The sequence below is a fragment of the Rhinolophus sinicus genome, linkage group LG15, assembly GCF_036562045.2.
Source record: "Rhinolophus sinicus isolate RSC01 linkage group LG15, ASM3656204v1, whole genome shotgun sequence".
Lineage (NCBI taxonomy): Eukaryota > Metazoa > Chordata > Mammalia > Chiroptera > Rhinolophidae > Rhinolophus > Rhinolophus sinicus.
Window position 1 is genome coordinate 10,289,131 of NC_133764.1, and position 26,906 is coordinate 10,316,036.

The window sequence follows — 26,906 nt, forward strand, 5'->3', positions numbered from 1 at the left end:
AAAAGATGCCTAACCTCATTCACCGTAAGAAAAATCATGTTTACTCGTAACATATTTGTAATGACCAAAAAGTTTCATATAGCTGGAGAGGGTATGGGTTTAAGTAAACAAACCTCACCTGTTTGCTAGTGGGAGTAAAAACTGGTAACATCCACAGAGAGCAATTTGGCACTATTCATCAAAATCAACACAAATCACAAATACCCATACCCTTTGACCTAAGATTTTCATTTCTAGGAATAAACCCTACACATTTGCACATACTGTTAGGTGAGATGGAAATGTGTAGATTAGTCTTTGCAGTTTTGCTTGTATTGGCAAAAGATTGGAAACAATCTAAATGTCAACAGGGGATTAGTTAAATTATGTTACAGTGTAATACTATGAAGCCAGGAAAAAAAGCAAACTTTATACACTGTTACGGAATGATCTCCAAGTTACATGACAAAAATAAGGCGCAGAACAGTTCATATAATTTGCTTCCATTTGTGTAAAGAAGTGGAAAGCTGTGTGCACGGAACACCTCTGGAAAGAGTTCCAGGGAACTGGGAGAACTGATTGTTGAGGGGCAGAAGCTGGGTGGCTGGGAGACAGGGTGGGAGAGTGACTCTCTCCATATGCTCTTTTGAACGTTTGGAATTTGAACCACATACATTTACAAAGAAAAACATACAAACTATAACATTTTTTATAAATGGGAGCCTGCAGCTGCTTATGTTCCCTGTCTGAAAATGAAGCTAAGTCAGAGGCCAGCAGAGCTAGAAAAGGAGAACTAGATCTCTGCTGACATCATGTGAGCACCTGGATCCTGCTGTTCCATTTATGTTCCAGTTATGTGAGCCCTCAGATGCTTTTTGGTTTAAATCTGTTTGAGCTGTGTTGGCAAGTGTCTTGATTATTATGTCCATCAAAGACCTCATGTGGGTTTTTTTTTTTAACCTTTATTGAGATATAATTGACAAACATACTGTGTTTTAATGACCTTTTTACTTGTGTGTTATTGCAGCTCCTAATGCCAGGAGAATGCTTAGCATTGTAGTATGAAAGAGCCCTCATTCAACAAATAAGGGAAATAAGGCCCAAGGAGAAAGCCATTTGCTTGGGGACATCATGCAGATAGGGAGAGCTGTGACTAGAATGCAAGTCTCCTGGCTGTCAGACAAATAAGCTGACTCAATTACAGGAATTTATTGAGCATCCACTACCAGCCAGGCTCTGGGCTTGGCATGTGATATGGTGGGAAATAAAGATGTGGCTTCTTACCAACCATACTATCTGAAGGGGGACTTTTCCCCCCAAATAGAGGAGCTTGTTAACCCCAGTGAATCTAATGAATGGAGGGTCAGAAAGTGAGGGTTTGGGACCAGGGGGTGTCTCTTATCTCCTAGTCCCAGAGGATAAGCCTGTGTCTTGTCCTGCCCACACAGGACTCTGGCATATGGCTCCCCCACTGCCTGTGCCCACACTACCCTGCATCCCACACTAACTTAAGAGCTGGGCCTGTCCTGCTGCAGTGACAGGAGTTGGATCCCTGGCCAAACTGATAGCAAGTGATAAGGGTTTGACCAGCCTAATCATGGCTGTCCTCACAGGAAGATTGGGCACACAGGTCCTGCTCAAACCCATCCTCCCCAAACACGTGCCAGGGGGTTCACTATTAGCAGTCCCCAGCTATACTGGGTTCTCTATGAAAACACGCTTCACTAAGTCTGTAGTTCACTATCATTCATTCACTATTCATTTGCCTGCATCGTTTCTGACACTGTGTTTGGTACTTGTACAGGGAGAACTACACAGATTAAAAGATACCACTCTATATTATGTTTTATATTTAAAAAATCTAGAGATATTCTATCTGAAAAAAAATGGATTAGCCAATTAAAAAAAAAAAAAAGACCCATCAAGGCTAGGTTTCCCCAAATGTAAAATCAAGACAATACTTAATTCATAGGATTGAGGGTTGATTGATCATGGCAGGTATTTACAACAACATTCCTAAGAGCACTGTTGTAATAGCAAAGAACAAACAACAAAACTGGAAACAGCCTAAAATGCTGGTCCTTGAGAGACTAGTTAAATAAACTATGGTAAGACTTCTGTTTAAACATGGAGGATTGGCCATGAGCATTTGTCTTCTCTCCAAATGTTAACTAAGTAACAGGAGAAGAGTCAAGTGTAAATCAATAAGTACCAAGAGACCAAGAGAGAAGACAGCTGCAGACCAAAGATTTCAACAAAGCTTTGGAGGCTGGACAGCAGCCAAAGTACAGCGACAAACCAAGTAGGGCAGAAGGAATCAGGAGGACATGGTACCCGAAACCCTGTGGGTCTCCAGACCCTGGGTCCAACCTGGCTGAATGCAGGGGTGGCTGAGAGTCTGTGTTCAGTGTTCAGGCCCCTGCAGCTCCCTCACCTTTTACACCCGAGTCACACATACCACCCCTCCCTCCACATGCTCATTTCCAAGGACGCTTTGAACTTGGGGACACCAGGCCCAGCAGAGGTGAGAACGGAGGCTAGAAACAGGAGCCCCCACCCTGTTTCAGATCCACTCCCCCATCAAGGGCAGGGGATGGAGAATGGAGGATATTGTTCTCTCAGAAATCTGAATGGTCCCAGAGAAAGCCTGCCACTGATCAACACTTGAGAGAGTCCCCCTGAAAAGCAAAGCTGATATGATAGCCAATGAATGCTCCTTCTGCCCCCAACAGCTTTCAATCATCCTTTTGGTAGCTCCCTATTAAACACGAACAAAGTATCAGCCAGCATTTGAGGAATGTCTCTAAAATGAAAGAGAGACACTCCCATATATAGCATCACAAAAAAGAAAAAAAAAAGAGCCAAAGAAATCTAGAAGAAACAAATACTAGGGAGCAAAAGTTAAAACAAACAAACAAAACCAATCATTGGAAAGTAAAACAAACAGAAGGGACAACTCAATACATATAGTCTGTTAGCATTTGTATTTTTAAAAAGGAAAAAAGAATCTACAAGTACAGTGTTTCCCGAAAATAAGACCCATATGGAAAATAAGCCGTAGTAGATTTTTCAGGATGACATCCCCTGAGCATAAGCCCTAATGCGTCTTTTGGGCACAACTTAATATAAGACCAACTCTTATTTTGGGGGAAACACGGTATTTACAAGACGAGACAGCAAATGTGTCAGGTACGGGTCCTGAGAAGCTCAGAACCAGAGTTCACTGTACATTCCTGTATACCTTTTGAATTTTGATTGGGTTACCTATGACCTAGTTTAAAATTTAATACTGAATTAAAAAAAATATCCTCAGAGGGATGAGAGAAGATACTGCATTTTTTGAAATGAAAAAAATAAAATAAATATAACAAAACTTTTTTTTTTCCAAAGAGGAGGATATATGAAACTGTCCAGAAAGTAAAACAAAAAGATAAATGAGTTGGGGGGGTCACCAAGGGAACCTCAGCTTTATGTGTAGTGTTTTAATATTTTGCAAGGAGAATGTAGTCATATTATTTAATTTAAAAACTGAGCACGTGGCAATCCCTGTGAAGCCTCTCGCACACAGTAGGTCTCTGGCAGTTTCTCTTCCCTCCATGATGAGCCCAGGGCTTTAGGCAGCCCCAGAGCCTTCCTGACTTGGAGGGCTCTGCCAGAGGTTACAGGGTTTGAGCAGTTGACTGTCATGGCAGTGAGGCCAGCCCTTTGGTCCCCATTCCAGGCAGCATTCTCGAGGGCACGCCTCTTCTGTTCCTAATTAGAAGGCTTTGACTTACAAGCTGCATTAAGGGACACACAAGGTCTCTGAAATTATAATTACCAGTTTGGTCATGTTTAACTCAGGTGGATGGAGCAAGTTCATTAGTCAGTGTGGAAACGACCTAGGCCCCTTCTATCCCAACTTCTCAGTCAGATGTGTTAGAAGAGGAAAAACAAACCTTTATAAAAGGTTTTCTCTGTGCCACCTACATCAGAATCGCCAGAGTAAGTACTTGTTACTTACTTGTTAGATGTGTACTTAGGCCCCCTCCCACATCCTTTAAGCCTTGGGAGTAGGGGCCAGAGATTCAGCTGCCAACCCCTGAAGCGGGTAAATGTAGAAGCCAGATCTCAGTTATGCAAACATATGACCTTATTTTTCTCTAGTTCCACTTACCCCTATTTGGAGCTCCCTTCTACCTGCTTGCAGAAAACATTCTCTTATCAGTCATCCCACCCCTCCCGCTTCTGCTGCTTCCACCATTGATCTAAATTTGGGGAGTTCCATAACACCAAAGCACATGTTTGTGGGCACCAGGGTGAACTGCTCAGAGTCCTCTCTCTGAGATAAATCCTCATGGTCCCTGCCTCTGTGGTCCCTTGCTCTCATTCCTACTCTGCTGCGGCGGCCCCCAGCATCCTGGAGTGATAGCAATGTGCCAGCTTTCCAAGCCACATCCCGTGGCCTTGGCTGCCCAATTTTACTCTGGATTCTGTCCCTTCCATGTCCTGGAGTTGGCGAACTGGGGAAATGGGGATCACTCCTAAACCAGTGTCTAATGTCTTGTCCTCCACTAGCTTCTCCACAGCTAGTGCAGGGTCTTTGGTCAGAGTAGGGAGGCTCTGCCTGTTTGTACCTCTGTCTAATCTTCCCTGTCCTAGACACAGATACTGCGGCTTTTGAACTTAAAAGTTAGAATGTGGTATTTTTGTTCTCTGGCTAGAGAGTAGCGTAGTTTCAGGGTCTGAAAGCCAGAGCCAGCACCCCACACTGTGATCTGAGGCCCCCATGGAAGCCACTCTATTCCTCCTCTTCACATAGGCTGAGCCACCAGACATTCTGTGTTAGTGAGTGCACAAGGACCAGTGAAGTGGCCGCTCCTAAGAGAAGGAGGGAGCTGACAGCATCTTATCTGAGACCCAGCACACATGCTCCCTGCTCACTCACCTCCCCCAGACAGCTGGGAAATGGCACCTCTGGTGACACAAGCAGTCCCCAGGCTTCTGTTGGGAGGGAGTGGGGCACTGCAAGGGGGAGGTTCTCACCCCAGGGAAGCTGGCTCCTGCTTGTCTCAGAAGCCAACACCAGCCTCCCCTCCTCCCCTTCAAGGGATACAGTGAGCACCCCCACTAGTGCTCCTAAGATGTCTCCTCCTTCATTCTTGAGACTTGCCTTCACCCACCCCACCGGTTAGGCAGCTTACCTGGTCCTGTCTTCTCCTGGCTGCAGTGTCAGGCCTGCTGGGAATGAGCCCGGTGGGTATGTACAGATGCTGGGTCTGTTTAGGAGGCCTAAAGCAAGATCAGTCAGGGATGAAAGGGGCCGTGGATAAACTCCTCCACCATGTTCCAGATCAATCCATATAAGAAATGTATATTTAGAGCCCGTACAGCTAATGTATTTTGGGTCCAGAGACAGGACAGGAACTCTCCAAGGTCACACCTATGAAGCCAATCAGCATGTAAAATAGTACCATGTAACCTGGGTACTGCAGGCACCCCCTTTGCCTACTGTTCTTTCCACCTAAAAAAAAAAAAAAAACCAAACCCCAAAACAAACAAATAAAAAACTGTCCCTTTGGGCCTAGGCTCTGCGCCTGGAAAAAAGGCTGAGCCCTCCTCCTGAGGCCCGGCTAACAATAGGCCAGAGCCAGGTTTTGGCCAGTTTGCAGCCATCATGTGAAGTAGCCCCAGGAAGCAGCCTCAGAGTCCTCCCTGGGGCCCCTAAGCTTGCCCTACCTCAGTCGGGCCTGGCTTGCCAAGTAGCCCTGGTCTGAACTCCAGTTGTGAAGTGGAGCACCTTTCACACCCGCAGTGACTTGGCTGGGGTGTGGGGGAAGAGCCTGCCTCATCTCCTTTCCTTCATACCCCCCTACTCAGCGGCCGGGGGGGTCTCAGACCTCCTTCGAGACATCCACCTGCGGGGTGATAGATTGGTTCCCAACCGCCGTCACCCCACTCCACCTCGGCAGCAGGGTCCCAGCTATTCGCATTGTTTCGGGATCGACACCTGCCTTTTCTAATTTTCCACCTCCAGCCCACGCCAAGAGCTAAAGACGGGTTACCAGGCGTTGGGAGTTGGGTGAAGGGTGAAACCTTGAGCTGTGTAGAGTGCAGACTGACTGAAGTTTCACTATAGGAGGGAGGACGTGGTTTGGGGGTGAGACGTGCCGTGGGGTGCAAGTGGCAGAGGCGTGGGGGCGGCTGTGCGGGCTCTGGTGTAGCAGGGTGGGAGAGCAGCGGGCGCACGGGAGCCGCAGGAGTCAGGCTGCGGTAGGTGCAGAGGCTCAGCGGGCACGCCCCGCGGCCTGCCGCGCCCCGCCCCCACGGCCCGGCTCGTACCAGTCGCCACTGCGCCCCGCCCCCGCCCCCGCCCGCAGTGCCCGGATGTGGGTGACGTGCAGCCGCCATCTTCCCGTCCCCGGTAGCCAGCGCCAGTCGGAGCCAGCGCGAGCCGCCATTCCTGCAGCTGCCAAGTCCTGCACCCGCTGCCCCCGCCATGTGAGTCGGTCGCCCTTGCCCGCCTCGGGCTGGCCTGCGCCCAGCTGCCGCCCTGGGGCCGGGGCCCGGGGTTCGGCCCGCGTCCCTCGCTCCCCGAGGCCAGGCCAGCGCCCGTGACTGCGCGCGGGCAGCGGGAGAGCCCCGCCACCCGGGCTGGCCGCGCGGGCGGTGGCCGCGGGAGGAAGTGGACCCGGCGTCCGCCCGCCCCGCCCCTGTCATCGCTGCCGCCGGTCATTTCGGGTCGACCCTGGACCAAGTCTGTGAGGTCGCCCTCATTTGACAGGCGGGGAAACTGAGGCCTGGAGGGGGGAAGGGGCCCCACTCAAGGTCATGGCAGCTCTTCGGCGGCGGGGCCAGACGGAATCCAGGACTCCCATCGGCTGGCTTCCCTCTCGAAAAGGAGGAAGGGAGGGACGGTTGGATGGACAGGCGGATGGGCGGAGTCCTGGCTGCGGGGCCGAAGGCTCCAGGCCCTGGGTCTGAATCCGTCCCTGCCCCTCAGGTCGGCTACCGCTGCCACCGCCCCCCCTGCCGCCCCGGCTGGGGAGGGAGGCCCTCCTGGGCCCCCTCCAAACCTCACCAGTAATAGAAGACTGCAGCAGACCCAGGCCCAGGTGGATGAGGTGAGTGGAGTGGGTGAGGGGAACCAAAGACGGTGGGAAGGACACTGAGGGTTGGCAAACCAGTGTTGGGGGGTCCATCTTGGGCTGGGGGTGATGGTAGTTCACGTTTATGAGTTTTGGGACAAAGACATACCATACCCCATCCCTGTAAGCATGTACTTGTAAGGGCCTTGGAGTGTTAGCTTTGCTAGTCCTAGGGTGTTTCAGCCTGGGCAGGTGTGCTCTGGTGACGGGCAGGCTACTTGAAACTGGATAAATAGAGGGTGCTGCTATGACATCTGAGATGTCTGGCTATCAGCATGCCCCTGATGTGTACTTCTTGCATGTCCCCAGGTGTGCTAGGCTTGTTCTGTGTGTGTCCTTGGCATTTAAGCCTGGCAACATCGGGGTGCATGTTCCATATGTGGGCATGGTGGTCGAGGAGTGCCCTCATTGAGGCGGGCCTTGGCATACCCCCTGCCTCGTGGACCCCTCCTCCAGGTGGTGGACATCATGAGGGTGAACGTGGACAAGGTCCTGGAGCGGGACCAGAAACTGTCAGAGCTGGACGACCGTGCAGATGCACTCCAGGCGGGGGCCTCCCAGTTTGAAACAAGTGCAGCCAAGCTCAAGCGCAAATACTGGTGGAAAAACCTCAAGGTAATGGTGGAGGCACATGGGAGGGCAGGTAGAAGGACTGGTGGGTGAATGGGGAGTTTGTGGTCTGTCCACTGACCCTCTCCTCTTACCCACAGATGATGATCATCTTGGGAGTGATTTGCGCCATCATCCTCATCATCATCATCGGTGAGTAGGGCAGGAATGGCTAGGGCCCTTTCTTTGGAGAGGTTTCCCTATGAGTTCTGGGTTCTGAAGGTCATTAACCTAGTTTTTACTATTCATCAAAAAGCATATATAGCTGCCAATGGCAGTTCTGATTCATCTAGAGCTCCAAACCTTGATTTTGTTTAGCCTGCGTTTTGCCTGGTCCCGGGCAATTCTGTTTAGATGTTTGGAAACAAGAGCTAGTGGATCCCCACTACTCCCTTGAGGACTCTTTGGGCCTGAGAACCCTGAAATTGGGGAGTGGGAGAACAGGAAAGGCCCATAGGCTTGATATATGGCTAGGAAGCCAACCACCGAATTATTTAAGAGCTTATGGTCTCAGAGGCCCAGAGGATTTGGGGTCTGTGGCCCTAAGGCCATACCATGGGGTTGAAAAGACCTTGGAACCTCCTGTCCAACCCCCTTGCTTTACAGGGGAGAACCCGAGGCCCAGAGGGGAAGGGATGTCAGTCAGCTGGGGAGTGGGGAGGATGGGAGCAGGGCCAGGCCTGACACACTGCTTTCTCTCTCTTTCTCCCCTCTCCCCCTTCATCCTTCTTTCCCTCTCTACAGTTTACTTCAGCTCTTAAACCCCCGAGGAGCCTGCCCTGCCCAGAGAAGGGCCTCTCCCCCCCATTCCCAGCTGCTCCTCCACCTCTCAGCCATATCTTCCAGCCCCCCATCCGTGTGTGTCTGTGTGTGTGCCCCCCTGTAAATAGCCAGCTGTTATTTATACATATATAATATTATATATATTTGGTCTGTTTGTAGTTTTATTACTAGAAGATTTTTCCGGTTGTCCTTAACACCCCTTCCTGAGGTTCCCGTCCTTCTTCCTCTTTCCCTCCTTCCCGTTCCCTCTTTTCCTTACCAGCCCCAAGTCCCTTCATTTGCATCTGCTATGCAATAGTCCCTCTTCCTCCCTTCTTTCCTTGGACTTAGCTGACCCTTCCTCCCACCCTGGCCTTCCCCATACCCTCACCCCCCTACAAAAAAGACAAAAAGCAATTGTCCAGGCCTCCCTAGGTGCATCGTCTGTGCATCATTTGGGAGGCTCTGAGACTGGCCCCACTTGGTCCTATGAATCCCAAGGTCTGGGAGTTTCCAGCATGTTAATTAGCATTCATTTGCACACTGACATCCCTTTTGGTTTCCTTCTTTTTTGTTCCATCACTCTTTGTTTTTTCAACCCGTCTGTTTTTTGTTTTGTTTTGTTTTTTTTACTGAGGAGTTAGTCCCCATTGGTCACACTTTCATTTGCATGACATTACTTGTAGGTGGTGGGGAGCCTGGGCTTTTGGGGAACCAGGCTGCTCTGGCCCCCAGAATCATCCCCTCCTAGCCCCGCTAGTCTAGTTTGCCTCCCCTGCCCCCATTTTCCAAGCCTCTTGTCCCCTCCTCTCCCTCCCTCCAGCTGGTGTATAAGTGTCTTGGAGTTCAGTGTGTTATGATGGACCAATAATTCTGCCACTTAGAGTTTCTCCCCACATTCCTGATCCCCAGTTTTCATGTGGGGCACTCAACTGACATTCCCATGGGGTCTCCCTCCCATCTGACTGATCTGCCCCTCCTCCTCCCACCAGGAGAGTTGGGGGTTGGCCACAATCTGATATCTTTTGGGAGGTGGCTGCCAGTGTGTGAGGGGTCATCACTGCCTTGGAGAGGAGTGGAGCAGGGCAGAGAATCTCCCCAATTCCTGCCTGAAGTCTCCTCTGGCCCCACCCCTGCTGGGGGTTGGACTGAAAACCCTCCTCAGTTTGGGGGGTGTTGCCTCCTTCACTGCCCAGCTCCTCTGACTGCCCTCGCTGAATTCAGAGCGTGGGTACTAGTCACTGCCAATGTGTGTGCGGGACTTGCTGAAAGATGGGGGTTCTTGCCCCTCTCCATGGTGGTCCAGCCCAGAGAGAGAGCTGTGTCCTCCTTAGGTGAAGTGATAGAGGAAGGGTCTAATGTCTTTTTAAATGGCACAATTTTAGGGGTTTAAGGGTGCAGTCCCTTAAACTGTCACTAGAGGGGACCCCCCCCAAACTCTTTCCCCCACACTCAAGGTGTCTGTGGAGGGGGAGCAGGGAGATCTAAGCTGTGGTGTGAAAGGGTAGGGAGAGATGCTGGGGGTGGGGGTGTTGTGCTCTAGACCCCCCCATATTATCCCAGTGTCCCCTGCCCCCCTTCCCTCACCCCATGCCCCCAATTCTGTGGCGCATCCAGATTGTGAAAATGTACAATAAATGTGTAATGAGTAAGTGGTGTCTGTTCTAAGATCTTTTCTTAACCAGTGGGAAGAGTATTGGGTCTGCAGATTTAACAGAAAGGTTGAGAAGATACATTGGGAAGGGACTGAGCTTTTGCTGGAGAGGGCCTGACCTTGGGCAGGATGGATGAAGTGTGATTCCCAAAGTGGCCACGTGGGGGGGTCCACCAAGAGTAGTTAATGGGAATGTAAATGATACCTATGTCTCACCCTGGTGAGCCCTGAGGTGTAGGCTTCCCAGCTTTCCCTCCCTTCTCGTTTGCCTGGAAGCATGTTCTTGCTGTTTGTTGGATCCCTTTTACCCCTTGATTTAACTCCCTTACCCTGTGCAGTCGCTCCTGTGGTCATTTACTCTTTTGCCTGAAGTAAACGGCCAACTTTTGTGAAACATCTCTTCCCCGTTGTGCCTGACACAGTGCCAGCTGTGTCCAGAAGGGGTTAATAAATACTTACTGAACAAATTGGCCTAGGGAGACCCAGCTGAGTGTGGCATGGAGCTGGCTATAGATGGCCTGTTACCCCTGCCCTCTGTTGTCCTGCTGGTAACTCCAGTCCATGATACATATCATGCCCCTGATGTGGCACCCAAGCATTCCTGTCCCCAGGTGCTTCAACAATGAGTGGGGTGTGCTAGGAGAGCTCTGGAGGACACAATTCTCTGGGCTGCAGCATTAAGATTCAAGAGTATAAGCAACCTAGACAGTTTCCCAAACTTGTGGGCTCCTAAAAACTACCAAAAATGCATTTAAAATTAGATTTTCAGGCCCCTTCCTTGGAGAGTCTGACTTAGCACAGATGATTCTTATAATTAGGTACACAGTTATAATGTCCACCATTTATTGAAGGTTTACTATAATATATTCCAGTCAGTGCTCAGAGCGCTTTCTCATTTCATCTACTGAATACTTTCCAGGTTTAGGGTTCTCCTAGGCCTTAGAACCTGGGTTGGCCCCATTACTGACTAGTGTGTTAATCCAGACGGATTATGTAACCTTTCTGGATCACACTCATTTGTGAGGCAGTGGGTAGTAAGGGAGCCGGCCTCCAGGTCTGTGAAAAGAGCCTGGCCTGGCCCACAAAAACTCATAGGAGCCTGCTATTATCTTCATCGTCACCCTCACGCGGCACTGAGATCCGAAGACCACTTCACCCTAATGCACCTTCTTACCTGGGGGAGCCTCAGGAACCCAGGACAGAATTTCCAGGGCTGGAGGCGCTCTCGTCACTCCCGTAGTGCTCACCCGGGTCTCAGCATAAACCCCTACCAAAGCCACCGCCGCTCACATCTGCGCATGCTTGTAGGTCACATTCGCTGCGCCTGCGCAGAGTCCGCAGCCTTGGGTAGGAGTGTCGTCAAGGAAAATCCCCAGCTTCTAGGTAAACAAGTTGCCGCGTGAGACCGCCGGCACGTGTCCTCTACAGCTCTGAGACCTCAGCCTATGAGAAAGTTCGGAGGGCTGGGTTGGCATTTGAGTCACCGATCTAGGCCATTCGGTATGTTGCCACAGCCAATCTGAACTTGGAAGTGGATGGGGGCGTGGCTTCCTGTCAGGCTTTCAACAACGCGCCCGGACAGCCCCTCCCGCACGTGTGTCTGTCACTGCCGGTTGGCAATCTTGACCAATGAGATGATGGCGGCGGCGGGTGGCGCCAATGGTGGCTCTGCTGCGGCCCGGCGGCCGCACGCGGCGCGGGGCATGGATCGGCGCCCTTAGGCCAATAAGCTTGAGGGGCGTGGCATCCCAGTCGGTGGGCAGGCTCCTGGAGGAGCGGGTCCAACTCTCTGTGGTCGTAGTTGAGAAGAGACTACTCTGCGTGCTAGCCGAGCGGTGAGTACTCCGGGCTGGAGGGAGGGGAGCAGGGGTCCGTGTGAGTTTTTCCGGTGTGGTGTGTTCTGTCTGTAAGGGTGTTAATGGAGTGTGTGTGTGTTGGGGCGGGGGAATCCTGCGACTGCGTGATCGCCTCGGTGGGAGCCCTAATAGTTGAAGGGTATAAGGACCGAGAACTCAGCTCTAGAGGGACTGGGGCGGAAGCCACTGACATCAGATCCCTCACCGCCCTGGGGTACCTGGACTCCTGACTGCCTGGGGGGAAGGGCTTGGAAGACCTCGGCGACCTGAGGGATCTGAGACCCCAGCTACCAAGAAGGTACTGGGATGGAGACCCGGAGAGCGGGTGAAAGACGTTCCAGTGCGTTGCTGTTTTTTGGGTATGTGCCTTAAGCACTTGAAAGAGGCACGGGTTCTGAGGCTGGAGGGACGCACTGGTAGGACAGGTGGGAGGATTCCAAAGGTTTGATGTAGTGATTAGTGTGACTCTGAGCCAATTACATCACGGCTCTGGAAGTCTCACGTGTAAAGCGGAGGGGTTGGGCCTCGGAGCCATCCTTGGGAGTAAAAGTGTTGGATCCTTAGAGGGAGGATGGGGTTGTGCAGATTGGCTGTGCACATGTCTTCCTGAGCCCCTGGAGGTGAGGAGGAACCAACAGGGTGCTCAAACAACCAGGCAGGTGGTAAAGGGACTGGTGTAGGGTGGGAGAGTGAAGAAGTGGAGTTCCTAGGGCCGGTAGCTGCTAGAATGATCTCAAAGATTTCGAAAGCATGTGAAAACGGGGGCTATGATGATTCGAAGTGTGTGGGGAGTACACACTGAATATCGCAAAGGAAAGGAGGGATTAGATGGAGTGTTCCAGGTACCAAACTCAGAATCAGCTAGATATTTGAGAGGTACAGGTTCCCCGGTGCTGGGTAACACCTCACAGGTTCCAGAAAGCTAAAAAGCCAAAATGACAACCCATCATAAGAGCTCAGATTTGAACCCTGGGTTCTATTTGTTTAAGAACCTGAGAACATATTATAAGACAATTTAGTGAAGTTTAGTAATTTATGAGCCTTAGTCCTTGTAGAATGGGGATAATAATACCCATCTCACAGGGTTGTTCTGGTGGTTAAATAAGATAATGTATATAAATTGCTTAGCACAATGCCTGGGTCATGTTTTAAAAATTATTTAGCTAAAAAATGCCTGTAGGATGACAAAACAACAGTGATAGGGCAAGAGATTTGTGAATGCTGTGGTTGGTTGGGAACTATTCTCACATTCTCCGGTTTTTCTGCCAAGTTTTGGTGACTCCCTCCCCATTTCCTTCTTCCTGGTCTGGTCTTCCGCACCATCCCCAAACCCTCATTCCACCCTTTTATCCCTCTCCCCAGGATCCAGGCCCCAGGCTGGGCCATTTGCTCTGTCCCAATATGATTTCCTCATCCTAGACCATTCTCCCTACTCCTCCTCCCTCTCTCTGCTGCCATAGTAACGAGATTCAGGCTCTGAAGGGGGCCTCTCTAAAGGAGCAAAGGTGCGTGTTCTCTTACAGAACCTGGGCCTCCAACTTCCCCGCCCTGTCTCTTTGGGATCGGGCCAGCAAATGTGTACAATTTGGGAGATGGGAAAAGCCATTGCCAGGAACTGTAGAAACAAGCCGAGGGGAGGGCGGATGCGAGTCTGGAGAAGAGAATCAGGCATCGGGCGGGGGAGGGGGACCCCTTCTAATCCTCTCTCCAGGAATCCCTGGCGTAGGGACAGGACGGCTGTCGTTGGGTTGGGGGTGGCGCCCAGCCTGGGTGCATGTCCTGGGCCACCAGCCAAGAGAACATGATGTTCCTAAGTGCGCTGGCTGCCGCCCTCTTGGGCTGGCCGCCTCCCAAACCGCCGCCTCTCCAACCTCCCTGCCCCACATTCCCCGGCGTCTTCGCCCCGCCCCCTTCCTGCGCTTTGACGTCACCGCTGTCTCCCGCCCCCTCTCCTCCATTGACGGCAGCAGGGCCTGGTTACTGTGGGGACCGTGAGGCAGGACAACCAGAGCCCTGGGAGCAGGTGAGGGCTGCTGGAGCGCTGGGCCCTTTTGTCTATGCAAGAAATAAATAAGGAGGTGGAGGTGGGAGAGCAAGGACTCTCTGTGTCCGGGGAGATCACACCTAAATCCCTGAAGAGAGCAGGGGAGGAACAAAAATGATGTTTCCAGAGAAGAAGTGTCTGAAAATGAGACAAGGGACGGGACCACAGTATGTGCGTTGGGGGTATATTTTCAGGGCGAGGAGACTGAAAATCCGGGCTCCTGAATCCTTTGTTTCCTATGTTTTCTTGCTTTGGTTTTTCTAGGTTATTTTACAACCCCACCCACCCCCAGCTTTTCCATAGAGCCTTCTCCCTGGCCCTCCAACGGGAAACACCATTGTTAAGGAAAGCATAGGCCACGTGACAATGAAGGGAGTGCACCCACAGCAGATTATGTCAGCATGAGCTTGGGGGCCTCTTCACTTGCCACCCACATCTCCAGGGTGCCGTGAGAGGAACTACTCATCACAGTCCTGGATAGAGAAGTCTGTGTAACTGCAGCTCCCTTGGGCCTAGCCTAGCATTTTGTCCCCCAAATCAGGCCCCTGTTCTTTTTTTAGGACTCAATGTTCTGCTCCCCCTTTTTTAAAAAAGGCTATAATTTCCGGCCCCTTCTCCATTGCTGAAGCTCCTTTCTCTCCCCTATCTATCCTTGTTAAGGACGAAAATCACCGTTTTTATTAATCACCTACCATGTGTCAAGTTCTGTCCTGGGGGCGGGGGAATAGTGAAGGAGACAGATGATGTGCTTGGCTTTCTCTTTTCCTAGTGGTGGGTATCTGAAGGCCTTGCCATCCCACCTTTCTCTGTCTAGGGTCCCAGTTGGTCGTTTCTCTCAGCCACCCCCTTTGTTCTCCTGTAGCCCTGGGGCCTTAGCCCCCTCACCCAACTTTAGGGGCAGCCCTAACTGGGTGGCTGCGTCCTTTGGAGAGGAGCACTAGTCACCACCACCCACCCACCCACCCCCCTGCCCGAAGACCTTTTCTCTGATTGAACACAGAAGCACCTGCTTGTTTCCCTTCACAGCCCCCGCTGGCTCATTACTGTCCCTTCTATTGTTTGTCTCCTCCCCCCAACTCCATCACACATAGGTCCTCAATTGCCCTCCTTCTAGCTGTTCACAGGATTTGAAGTGTCAGAGGAAGGGGCCGGGTAAAAGGGCTTTATTATGATGACAAGTTTGAGGCAGAGAATCCAGTAAAGGCCAGGCCAGTTTTCTATCTGTCCTTCTCCTCCCAAGGACCAGCCATTATTATCCAGCTTGGTTAATCTTTCAGGGTCTGCATTTTTTTACCCCACCCCTAGTAAGGCCCAGGTGTCCTGTTCTGCAAGGTTGGTCAGTTCAGGAAGTAGACATCTCTTAGGCACCTACTGTGGCCCGGGCATTTTCCCGGAAGAAGGGCAGCTTACCTCCCCTTTTTTCCCCTCCCCTCCCTTTCAGTATTTACTGTACAAGGCGTCCTGCGCCCATTGGCTGGGCGGTGGTGTCTGGGGCCTTTCAGCTCAGTGCCAGCACCCAGATCCACGTGCACCCGTGTGTGTGACACAGCCCTGACCTCAGTGGGGGCCAGTAGCCAATCAGGCGCCAGGACGAGATCCCCAGCCAATCGGGGGCGGGGCCTGTGGCTCCGCCGGCGGGAGGCCAATGAGGGGCAGTGCCTGGCATTATGCAACTCGCCTCCTGTCCCTGCGGAGCTTCCACTCCTTTGCAGGCTGCAACAGCGACGGGCAGGCGGCCGGAGGGCGCTCGAGCTGACAGGTAGGCGTCTCTGTGGCCACCCGGAGACCGGTCACAGGCCCCGAGCCGGACAGCCCCCACTTCTAACCTTAGGTGCCGCTTTCGGCCCGGGCGCTCAGACGGCACACCAATAATTATTCTTCCTTGCGGCTGTCCATTCCCTCTCTGCCCCCCGGGGGCCCAGGTGTTCCTTGCAACCCTGCGCCCGGTGTCTGCATTCCTGACCCGCTTACCTTACCTCCCACTTTGCCTTCTGTTCCCAGCTCTCCTGGTCGCACACCCGACCTTCAGCAGTCATGCCCCCTGCCGCCTTTCTTGTCACTCGGGGGTCCCCGCTTTTGTTCCGGTACCGGGACCCCACCAGGCTCTCCGCGCTCCCGGCGCTCCCCCTCCAATCCCTGGCCCGGCGCCGGTCGTGATGTCAGCCCGGTTCGGGCTGGAACATCCCGTTCCCGGCGCTAGTTCCTGCTGTTGGCCACAGCCTTTCCTTTTCTCCTGGTGCTCAGAAAAATGCTCGGGGGTTGGGGGTGTGGTTGGACACGGAGTAGGGGATGAACTAACTATGCGCAGGCTATTGTGTATCTCTGGCTCAGCTGAGTGTATCTGCTTCGGATGGGGGTGGGGTGGGGTTGTCTGGAAAAGTAAAGGACTGAGAAGAGAGGATTCCTGGGTTCCTGACAATGGCAGGTGCCGGCTTCAGTTCTGAGAGTAGGGAGAGGGTGTAGGGGCTGGAGAAGGAAAGGCTGTGTATGGTCTTGACCAGAATGACTGGGATCCAGGCGAGCGCCAGGTAGCTGGGCTTTTGCTCTGAGGGCGGTGGCGGTTTTGTGTTTTGCCCTGGGGAGCAAGGCCAGTCCGTGGAACCCCGATGGGCCGTCCCTCTTCTTACGGCCACCGGGGCCACCGGGTTCTCTGGGGACGGGGAATGTATTAGCGGTGGGCGACCCCTGGCCACACCCGCCAGTGTGGGAGTAGGTCGATCCCCCACTTCCGCCGGGAAATGGGGGAGGGGTCGCCCCTCCCGCCCTCGCGTGGTCCCTCCAGCAACTGCTGAGCTCAGCCGCTGACGTCGGTTTCCCTGGCGACCGCGACGGCGGCGGAAGCGCGTGGTGGGGCCGTGCCTGTCCCGGCGCATGTGCATCGGGGGTGGCGCCGCCCCCGGATAAAATTAGCCGGGAGGCCTAAATATAGGAGGCGACAGACTCACCCCCCCTGCCCAGAGGCCTTGGAGTGCCAGGCAGTGTGGGGACCCGGTGGGAATTTGGGAATGGGAAATGTCCGGGCTTTGGCCCATAGCCATAATTTTAGTCAACTGCTCAGACTCTACTTACCCAGGCCACGTTGGCAGGGGATGTAAGGGAAGGCCAAAGAGAGACCCCTTTTCCACCTACCCCCTCCCCACGGGGACAGGAAATAGAACTTTCCTAGGCTGCCTGTTAGAAGCCTGGTTCCAGGAGAGTGGGGGCATGCGGGGGAGGGTGTCAGTGAAGCCAGCAGGTACTGAAGTTAACAGCTCAGCTTTCTCTAAGCTCTTCCTCCTGGTCTCGCTCTGCAGGTACTGGCTGTGATCGAACTTCACTACTCCCAGAGGCTTGGGTCTCCCACTTCAGTCCCCTAGCCAGGCCTCCCGGCCCCTTTGTGCATCCGTTGTGGCCTCTTCGCCATCCCTGTTCTCAGCCTGTTCTCCCCATGGCCCAGACATGAGTGGCCCCCTAGAAGGGGCTGATGGGGGAGGGGACTCCAGGGCAGGCGAACCCTTTTGTCCTGGAGGGGCCCCATCCCCTGGGCCTCCACAGCACCGGCCTTGCCCTGGCTCCAGCTTGGCTGATGATATGGATGCCAACAGCAATGGCTCAAGTGGCAATGAGTCCAATGGGCCCGAGTCTAGAGGTGCATCTCAGCGGAGCTCACATAGCTCCTCCTCTGGTAATGGCAAGGATTCGGCCCTGCTGGAGACCACAGAGAGCAGCAAGAGGTGTGTATAGATGTGTGTTATACAGTCTGGGAGTAGACTTGTGAGCAGGCTGAGCTTGGAGACAGGCCCATGCTGCTGGCCACTTTCCCCTCATCTTGAACCTGTTGCTTCTTCTCTAGCACAAACTCTCAGAGCCCTTCCCCACCCAGCAGTTCCATTGCCTACAGCCTCCTCAGTGCCAGCTCCGAGCAGGACAACCCATCTACCAGTGGCTGCAGGTTCGTAGGGTGAGGGCTGGAGGAGAGGCTAGGGGCCTGGATCATGCTCTAGGTCTAATGCCTGTATCCATTCTCTCCCTGTGGGCCCTGCAGCAGTGAACAGTCAGCCCGGGCAAGGACCCAGAAGGAACTCATGACAGCACTTCGGGAGCTCAAGCTTCGGCTGCCGCCGGAGCGCCGGGGCAAAGGCCGCTCTGGGACTCTGGCCACGCTACAGTACGCTCTGGCCTGTGTCAAGCAGGTTCAGGGTGAGTGGTGCTTCCTAGGAGGGCAGTGGTTAGGTCCTGGGGTACTATGGTGGAGCAGTCCCCTCAGAATGTCCCACTACCCTCACTCTGCAGCCAACCAGGAATATTACCAGCAGTGGAGCCTGGAGGAGGGTGAATCTTGTGCCATGGACATGTCCACCTACACTCTGGAGGAGCTGGAGCAGATCACATCTGAGTACACACTTCGCAACCAGGTCAGCCACAGCCCGGTCTCTCCATCCCAACACACCCTCATTCCCCACTCGCGTGGCTCCTGAATCTACTCTTGTCTTCACTCTCCTGCCAGGATACCTTCTCCGTGGCTGTCTCCTTCCTGACAGGCCGAATCATCTATATTTCGGAGCAGGCAGGTATCCTGCTACGCTGCAAGCGGGATGTGTTCCGGGGTGCCCGCTTCTCCGAGCTCCTGGCTCCCCAGGATGTGGGCGTCTTCTATGGTTCCACAGCCCCATCTCGCCTGCCCACCTGGGGCACTGGGACCTCAGCAGGTGAGGTCCCCAAGTGCTTGGGGGGAGGGATGAGCAGTCCCAGGAAGCTCCTGCTGTGAGGGGCCGAGGGACCTACCATTTTCCTTGCTGGATTCTTCTCCACCCAGGGAGGGGATGAGGGGGCTGTGCTCACTTCCCTCCTGGTCTGTTCCAGGTTCAGGCTTCAAGGACTTCACCCAAGAGAAGTCTGTCTTCTGCCGTATCAGGTAGGTGGGGAAGTGGGAACAGATCCCTCTCACCTTCCACATAGCCCCTTTTTTTACTGTGTGAATTATGACCTTGAGGTAGAGGTTGGGTGACCATTCATTGGTAGTTCCTAACATCCCTTTTTCTCTCTCCCTTGCTAGAGGAGGTCCTGACAGGGATCCAGGGCCTCGGTACCAGCCATTCCGCCTGACCCCATATGTGACCAAGATCCGGGTGTCAGATGGGGCCCCTGCACAGCCGTGCTGCCTGCTCATCGCAGAGCGCATCCACTCGGGTTACGAAGGTAGGCAAGCCAGGGCCTGGCCTGGTGGGGCTAGGAGGAAGGGTGCCTCTAGACTGGGGGTGAGGCAGAACACGAGTCTGGGTGGCATGACCAGCCCTCCAGAATTTTGAAACAGAGAAGGTATTATAAAGATGAAGGTTTGAGACCTGCTTTAGACGTAGAATTGGTTAAGAGCACTGAGCTAAGAAAGGGCAAAGAGGGCCTTTTTCTCAGTTTCAGTATTAGTATGGAGCACAAGAATGGTCCAGACCATCTTTGTAGGCCAGAAGACCCAGGGCAGAGCTATGGGGAGGATTGCTAACCGGCCTGGACCCCAGGTGGGGTGGAGGGCTGAGGAGCTGGACCATTCCAGATAAAACCCAGTGGCCACACTTTCTGTGCTTAGCTCCCCGGATCCCCCCCGACAAGAGGATCTTCACCACACGACACACGCCCAGCTGCCTGTTCCAGGACGTGGATGAAAGGTGAGGTCAGGACCTGGAGGAAAAGTGAGTGGCCAGGGCTGAGGCCAGGGCAAGACTGATGCCTCCTCCCATTTCAGGGCTGCGCCACTGCTGGGCTACCTCCCTCAGGACCTCCTGGGGGCCCCAGTACTGCTGTTCCTGCATCCCGAGGACAGACCCCTGATGCTTGCCATCCACAAGAAGAGTGAGTTCCTCTTACCCTGTTCTTTCTGCTGTCTCCAGTGCTTCTTAATGGCTGCCCTTGTGGTTATATGTCTTGGTGCCTTGGTTTCCTGGATCTCCAGTGGGGCGGCTCTCTGCCTTACTCAGCTTTCCCTCCTGCTGACGCTCATTTCATTTCCCACTCCCTTCAGTCCTGCAGCTGGCTGGTCAGCCCTTTGACCACTCCCCTATCCGTTTCTGTGCCCGTAATGGGGAGTATGTCACCATGGACACCAGCTGGGCCGGCTTCGTGCACCCCTGGAGCCGCAAGGTGGCCTTTGTGTTGGGCCGCCACAAAGTACGCACGTAAGTGGGCCATGCCCCAGAGCTGGCATTGGGAAGTGGGACAATATGAGCGGGCAGGGCTCGACTTACCCTTCCCCACCCCACAGGGCACCACTGAATGAGGATGTATTCACTGCCCCGGTCCCCAGTCCATCTCTGTCCCTGGACCCTGATATCCAGGAATTGTCTGAGCAGATCCACCGGCTGCTGTTACAGGTGAGAGTTGAGGGGAGGGGGCTTGGGACATGAGGAAGGAGTGGAGTACAGGGCTGTAGACACCTAACCTGTTCCTCTCTCCGCCTCAGCCTGTGCACAGCTCCAGCCCCACGGGGCTCTGTGGAGTCGGCCCTGTGACTTCCCCAGGCCCTCTCCTCAGCCCGAGCTCCTCCAGTGATAGTAATGGGGGTGATGCCGAGGGGCCTGGGCCTCCTGCCCCGGTGAGTGTGCTTCTCCCACTTCACCTCGCTAGTCTCCTATCCCCCGTCCTTCTTGGAATTGGCATTGCAAATCCCAGAGGAGCTCTGCCTCGTCCCCACTCTTTTTCCTTCTTGTCATGCTCCCATGATGGCCTGCATGCCTCCCCACTGGTACCTCTTGTTGCACTGTGCCCTGAGCCCCTGACCCTGGCTAGGACCCTCCCCGAATGCTGCCCTGCTCTGTCCTACAGGTGACCTTCCAGCAGATCTGTAAGGATGTGCATCTGGTGAAGCACCAGGGGCAGCAGCTTTTTATTGAGTCCCGGGCTCGGCCTCTGCCCCGGCCCCGCCTCCCTGGTGAGTTGGTGAGGGTGTGGGTAAAGGAGTGAGACCTGGGGGTCCCTTGACCTTCACCCCAACCCAGAGGAACTTTCCTTTTTTCTTTCTCTCCTTGGCCCAGCTACAGGCACATTCAAGACCAAGACCCTTCCCTGCCAGTCCCCAGACCCAGAGCTGGAGGCAGCCCCTGCTCCAGTGCAGGCCCCACTGGCTTTGGCTCCTGAGGAGGCTGAGAGGAAAGAAGCCTCCAGTTGTTCCTACCAGCAGATCAACTGCCTAGACAGCATCCTCAGGTAGGCCAGTCTGGCCCCTTCTCCCGCTTGGGCGCTGGCCCCACCCCACCTCAGGCCCTGCCCTCATGTCCTCTGGTGCATCGCCAGGTACCTAGAGAGCTGCAACATCCCTAGCACGGCTAAGCGTAAATGTGCCTCCTCCTCGTGCACCGCCTCCTCCTCCTCCGATGATGACAAGCAGAAGACAGGTCCAGTCCCTATGGGGGCCAAGAAAGGTAAAGACCCTGCTCCCACTGCCCCTGGCCTGCTGGCCCTGTGTCTCTACCCTTCTGCCTTTGGGTCCCCCACCTTGTTCTGCCCTGTCCCCCTCCCAGCCTCCAGATCTCCAGTCTCCTCCTCCCTACTGTCTATGCCTCTCCCTCCTCCCTGGGATTCCCACTCCTGACCACCTGGTGGGGGCGGTGGTGGTAACTGGCGCCATCTCTCTGCACAGATCCATCGGCAGTGCTGTCTGGGGAGGGGGCCACACCTCGGAAGGAGCCGGTGGTGGGAGGCACCCTGAGCCCGCTCGCCCTGGCCAATAAGGCGGAGAGTGTGGTGTCCGTCACCAGTCAGTGTAGCTTCAGCTCCACCATCGTCCATGTGGGAGACAAGAAGCCCCCGGAGTCGGGTATGGGCGTGGAGTGAGGGGACAGTGCCCAGGCTCCCCTTGGTCCCCAGCCAGAGCTCCCTCCCGCCGGCCTTTTCCCTCCCCCTCTGTCTCTAATGGAGAGCAGGAGTCCTTCATCTTAGCTTGGGGCTGCTGCTGCTTGCCTCCACCCCCACCAGCCGTTGCTGCTTTGTCTTTCCCCCTTTCTGCTTCCTGTGCTCTGTCAGTTCACACGCAAAGTTTGGGGTGGGGGTGGGGGGGGTTCAACTCTGAGGTGCTGACCACAGAGGGTCTGAAGGCAAGGATTATTGAAAACCCCTGAAGGGCCTTGACCTGTAAAAGGAGGGAGGGAAGGGAAGGGGGTGGGCTTCCCTTCCAATGAAAGTCATGGAGGTGTCTTCCTAGGGCAGTGCCACTGGAGGGGACTGAGTAGCCTCTGTATCCTGGGACAGCTTTGCGTAGAGAAGAGAGCCCAGGGCCAGTCCTCATCTGGGACGAGGCCAAGAGACACACACGGGCCCGGGTTTGGCTGTGGGGAAGAGGCCAGGGGTTGGCTAAGCTGTTGGATAGGGAGGGTGTGGTGTGGATGTGTTAACCCCTGCGATGATTCCAATGACCTTTCCCTTATGTCGCCTTCCTCAGACATCATCATGATGGAGGACCTGCCTGGCCTGGCTCCAGGCCCAGCCGCCAGCCCAGCCCCTAGCCCCTCAGTAGCCCCTGACCCAGCCCCAGATGCCTACCGCCCTGTGGGCCTGACCAAGGCTGTGCTGTCCCTGCACACACAGAAGGAGGAGCAAGCCTTCCTCAGCCGCTTCCGTGACCTCGGCAGGCTGCGTGGACTCGATGGCTCCTCCACAGCCCCCTCAGCCCCTGGTGAGCGAGGTAGCCACCTGTTATCTCCTTGAGCCTGCCCTCTGCCTGGTCTAGGACCAGATTGTTGTGGGAAGGGGGTTCTTGAGGGAGATATTTCTGCTCCAGGGACCCAGGCTGGTGCTCCCTCCACCAACAGGGCCCTGCCTATGGACAGGCCCCTCGCTAGCCTCTCCCCACCAGGCCGGGGTTCCAGGCTGCAGCCAGAGGAGGGCAGCCTGGGGGTTTGGCACTGAGACAGGCAGGCGGAGGTGCTCTGCTCCAGGTAAGCTACTTCAGGCCCAGCCTGGGGGCAGGGGCAGGCAGTATGCCCGCTCAGGACTCAGTTGTTGATTAAGAAATCTATATAGTAGACTTGGGGCCAAATACAGGCAAAGAGGGCTGGGACAACTCTGGGGGGGGCGGGTCAGGCTTCAAGAACAGATGACAGCTTGGCAGTTGCTTCAAGGAGGACCCCTGCAAGCAGAAGCAGGGCTCAGGACTGGGCTTTGTTGCCCACCTCTTCACTCCATCATGAGCTAGGCAAAGCATGGCCTCTACTGGCAGAAGCAGCACCAAGGCTGGCAGTGCCTGCTGGAGTTTCGCAGATGGACTGAAGCCGCCCACCCACTCGCCCATGGACCCACCCTGCTTCCTCCCATCCGCTAGCATTCCTCTCTTGTCTGCACACCCCCAGCTCGAGCCCTCATGTAACCATTCCTTTCTCCAGCTCCTTTCTCAATAAATCCCCCTTTTCCTGCCTCCTGTGATTCTTCCTTGAAGGTTTCATCTCCCCAGAGTCCCCTGTAATCTGTGTGGGCTGAGAAGCCAAACTCTGTCTAGGGCCTTCGCCTGCCCTCTCCTTGGTTGGGGTAGCAGGGAAACTAACCCCCCAGGCTGAGGCCTTTGCTAATCCTGGTCTCCTCCCCACAGGCTGCCACCATGGCCCCACACCCCCTGGCCGCCGACACCATTGCCGATCCAAAGCCAAGCGCTCACGTCACCACCAGATCCCCCGGACCGAAGCCCCCTGCTATGTCTCTCACCCCTCACCTGTGCCACCCTCTGCCCCTTGGCCCCCACCATCAGCTACTACTTTTCCAGCTGTGGTCCAGCCCTACTCCCTCCCAGTGTTCTCCCCCCGAGGTGGCCCCCAGCCTCCTCCCCCTGTCCCCACATCTGTGCCCCCTGCAGCTTTCCCTGCCCCTCTGGTGACCCCAGTGGTAGCCTTGGTGCTCCCTAACTATCTATTCCCTACCCCATCCAGCTATCCCTATGGGATACCTCAGACCTCCGCTGAGGGGCCTCCTACCCCTGGTTCCCACTCACCTTCTCCGTCCCTGCCCCCACTGCCCCCGAGCCCTCCCCACCGCCCGGACTCTCCGCTGTTCAACTCAAGATGCAGCTCCCCACTCCAGCTAAATCTTCTACAGCTTGAGGAGTCCCCCCGTGTTGAGGGGGGTGTTGCAGGGGGCCCTGGGAGCAGTGCTGGGCCCCTGCCTCCCAGTGAGGAAGCCGCTGAGCCAGAGGCCAGACTGGTGAGCACTGACTGCCCCCTGCAATCTCTTACAGCCCCCATGTAGCCCCTATTCCCTTGCCCCTTCTCCCCCTCCCACTTCTTCCTGCCCTCTGCCTGCCTGGCACCTCCATCTCCAGAAGATGGTGTCATGGGGTGGGGAGACCTCAGCTGAATTTCTGAATGAAGCAGAAATCAGCTGCCTCATCTGTGAAGTTGAGACAGTCCTGTCTGTCTGACAGGTGGTGGGGACATCCCAATAACTTCTGAGAGTGTATCTACCACTTGGAAATGGTTAGCATTATGTCCTTATTCTTTGCCAGCTCTCTGCTCTCATTCTGGCCCTAGTGTCATTGAGTGGGATCAGAGACCGCTTGGGTTGTGTAGGCCCTCCAACCAGTGGGAGCAATTGAAGGGAAACCCAGGTGTTGATCCGTTAATCCCTTCCTGTCCCTCTCCCATCCCCCTCCAGGTAGAGGTAACTGAGTCCTCCAATCAAGATGCACTTTCGGGCTCCAGTGACCTCTTGGAGTTGCTGCTGCAAGAAGACTCTCGCTCTGGCACCGGCTCTGCTGCCTCAGGCTCCTTGGGCTCTGGCTTGGGCTCTGGGTCTGGTTCAGGCTCCCATGAGGGGGGCAGCACCTCAGCTAGCATCACACGTAAGTATGTCCTACCAGTACCTCCCAGGGTAGGACAGTGGGGAGTTGGGAGGCCAGGCTCTGCCTCCTAAGGCCAATGGGCTGGACATGTGTCATTCAGGGAGGCCCCATGGGTGGTGGCACCAGCTGACCTGACTCCATTGGTTGCCCCCTGCTTCACAGGCAGCAGTCAGAGCAGCCACACAAGCAAGTACTTTGGCAGCATTGACTCTTCTGAGGCTGAGGCTGGGGCTGCCCAGGCCAGGGCTGAGCCTGGGGACCAGGTCATTAAGTACGTACTCCAGGATCCCATCTGGCTGCTCATGGCCAATGCTGACCAGCGTGTCATGATGACCTACCAGGTGCCCTCCAGGTGAGGAGTTTGAGGCCTCCTCTGCCTCCCTTTCAGAGTCAGGGTGGGAGTGCAGGCTAGCCCAGCTAACGGGTTTTTCTTTCCCGGGGCTGGCTCTCAGCTTCTCATCCTATTCTCTGCTTGTTGGAGTCCCCGCATTAGTTCTCCCAGGCTGAGGGAAGCTTTCCTGGTCTTAGAAGCCCTGAACTCCCAGATCACCAGTTCAGGGAAGGAGCATGAAGCAGTGGGTGGGGAGTTGTTATAGAAGAAGTATGCCAGCCTCATGGGCCCTGGCCCCTACTCCTGACCTCTGCCTTCTGAACCCCTTCTCTGGGCAGGGACATGGCCTCGGTGCTGAAGCAGGACCGGGAACGGCTCCGGGCCATGCAGAAGCAGCAGCCTCGGTTTTCAGAGGACCAGCGGAGGGAACTGGGTGCTGTGCACTCCTGGGTCCGGAAGGGCCAGCTGCCTCGGGCCCTTGATGTGATGGTGAGAGGAGAAGTCTGGGCCAGGAGGGAGAAGAAAGAGTTGAGCTCAGGTCAAAAGGATATAGGCTAAGGGCTGATCCCTTTATTTTACTTGGATTATTAATTCTGAATGATACTAATTCCACTAAGTTTGCTGCTGGGTTATATAATATTAAACCCCATGAGTTTTTGTAGACCTTTTCTGGGCTGAATCTATGCTAATGTACATTGTGACTATCCCATAGTGGGGTCTGGATACAGGGTACAGTGCATTTTCCAATCTTGTTGGCCCCATGTGCATCTGTGTGGACTAGTGTTTCTTCAGAATACATTTGGGGAGGTACTCTTGGGCTGGGGGACAACGGCAGCTGGGCTAGCAGGTCAGCAGTGAGAGATCCTTGCCTGACTCACTCATCCCCTTTGTCCCTCCAAGGCCTGTGTGGACTGCGGTAGTAGCACCCAGGACGCTGGCCACCCTGATGACTCACTCTTCTCAGAACTGGATGGATTGGGGCTGGAGCCCATGGAGGAGGGTGGAGGTGAAGGTGGTAGCGGTGATGGTGAGGGTGAAGGCGGAGATGAGGCCCGGACCCAAGCTGGGACCAGAGTCTCAACCTCTCAGGACCTGGCCATGGAGGAGGAGGAACAAGGTGGGAGTTCATCTAGTCCAGCCTTACCTGCCACTGACAATGGTACCAGCTAGACTACATTTTGGGGCCTCCAGGAATTCATGAGAAGCTTCCTTCTCCTACATTGCAACTCTCAGAACTCAAATGTGGCTGGACCAACCAATAGCAAACTGCCCCAGCTTCTCCCGCTGTAGGGGGCCGGACCCCCATCACGACCGAGGATCCGGGGGCTGCCTCTCGCCTATGAGGAAACAGAGTGAAACTCTTCAGCCCAGCCTAGAGAAGCCACACCTAGTACCCTTGGTCAGGAGTCCTTTCCCCTGGACAAGGTTGCTGACAGGCTGCTGAAGTTGTCTCTTCAAGTCCCAGCTGAACCCAAGTCCTGGTCCCCGAGGGTTGTAGGCTGCACTTATTTATTGGGGGAGGAGGGCCTGAGGCCCAAGTAGGAGCCAGTGGTCCAAACCCTTAGCTGCTCCAGGGTGGAGGAGGTTGGTGGACCATGGAGTCCCTGGTGCTGCCCTTCAGGTGGGACCCAGGTGTTCTCAGCTGTATCCTCTACCGATGAAATTTGTGTTTTTGATACTGTGTCTGTTAATATTTTTTAATACAAAAAAAACCAAAACAAAACAGGACTTTGTGGAATGAAGTTTGGGGGT

General features: G+C 54.6%; 2 protein-coding genes across 8 annotated transcripts; both read left to right on the forward strand.

Annotated features, from left to right (window-relative positions):
* The first annotated feature begins 6,332 nt into the window (after positions 1–6,332).
* On the forward strand, positions 6,333–10,129 carry VAMP2 (vesicle associated membrane protein 2). Its single transcript, XM_074320854.1, has 5 exons — positions 6,333–6,459; positions 6,962–7,082; positions 7,563–7,721; positions 7,817–7,868; positions 8,460–10,129. Coding segments are annotated over exons 1-5 (351 nt in total). The 5' UTR covers positions 6,333–6,457; the 3' UTR covers positions 8,477–10,129.
* Positions 10,130–11,844: 1,715 nt separating this feature from the next.
* PER1 (period circadian regulator 1) lies at positions 11,845–26,877 on the forward strand. 7 transcript variants are annotated; one of them, XM_074320950.1, is made up of 24 exons: positions 15,654–15,790; positions 17,325–17,744; positions 17,864–17,962; positions 18,056–18,210; positions 18,304–18,425; positions 18,518–18,719; positions 18,874–18,925; positions 19,067–19,209; positions 19,595–19,673; positions 19,751–19,857; positions 20,027–20,180; positions 20,267–20,375; positions 20,465–20,596; positions 20,827–20,932; positions 21,036–21,207; positions 21,295–21,422; positions 21,641–21,817; positions 22,439–22,681; positions 22,809–22,934; positions 23,582–24,186; positions 24,637–24,823; positions 24,986–25,175; positions 25,493–25,643; positions 26,055–26,877. In XM_074320950.1, the coding sequence occupies exons 2-24, from the start codon at positions 17,470–17,472 to the stop codon at positions 26,322–26,324; spliced, it is 3,984 nt and encodes a 1,327-aa protein (XP_074177051.1). In that variant the 5' UTR covers positions 15,654–15,790; positions 17,325–17,469; the 3' UTR covers positions 26,325–26,877. The 7 variants fall into 7 exon arrangements, with proteins under 7 accessions (XP_019600696.2, XP_074177055.1, XP_074177051.1 ...); XM_019745137.2 differs by lacking the exons at positions 15,654–15,790; positions 22,809–22,934 and adding an exon at positions 11,845–11,966 and having other exon boundaries at positions 22,439–22,672; XM_019745138.2 differs by lacking the exon at positions 22,809–22,934.
* The last annotated feature ends 29 nt before the right edge of the window (positions 26,878–26,906 follow it).

Coding starts and splice junctions, on each gene's coding strand:
- VAMP2 (XM_074320854.1), top strand. Junction 7,083..7,562: donor CCCAGGCCCAGGTGGATGAG/GTGAGTGGAGTG, acceptor CCCCTCCTCCAG/GTGGTGGACATCATGAGGGT. Junction 7,722..7,816: donor ACTGGTGGAAAAACCTCAAG/GTAATGGTGGAG, acceptor TCTTACCCACAG/ATGATGATCATCTTGGGAGT.
- PER1 (XM_074320950.1), top strand. CDS start 17,470: ATGAGTGGCCCCCTAGAAGGGGCTGATGGGGGAGGGGACTCCAGGGCA. Junction 24,187..24,636: donor CTGAGCCAGAGGCCAGACTG/GTGAGCACTGAC, acceptor ATCCCCCTCCAG/GTAGAGGTAACTGAGTCCTC. Junction 25,644..26,054: donor CTCGGGCCCTTGATGTGATG/GTGAGAGGAGAA, acceptor TGTCCCTCCAAG/GCCTGTGTGGACTGCGGTAG.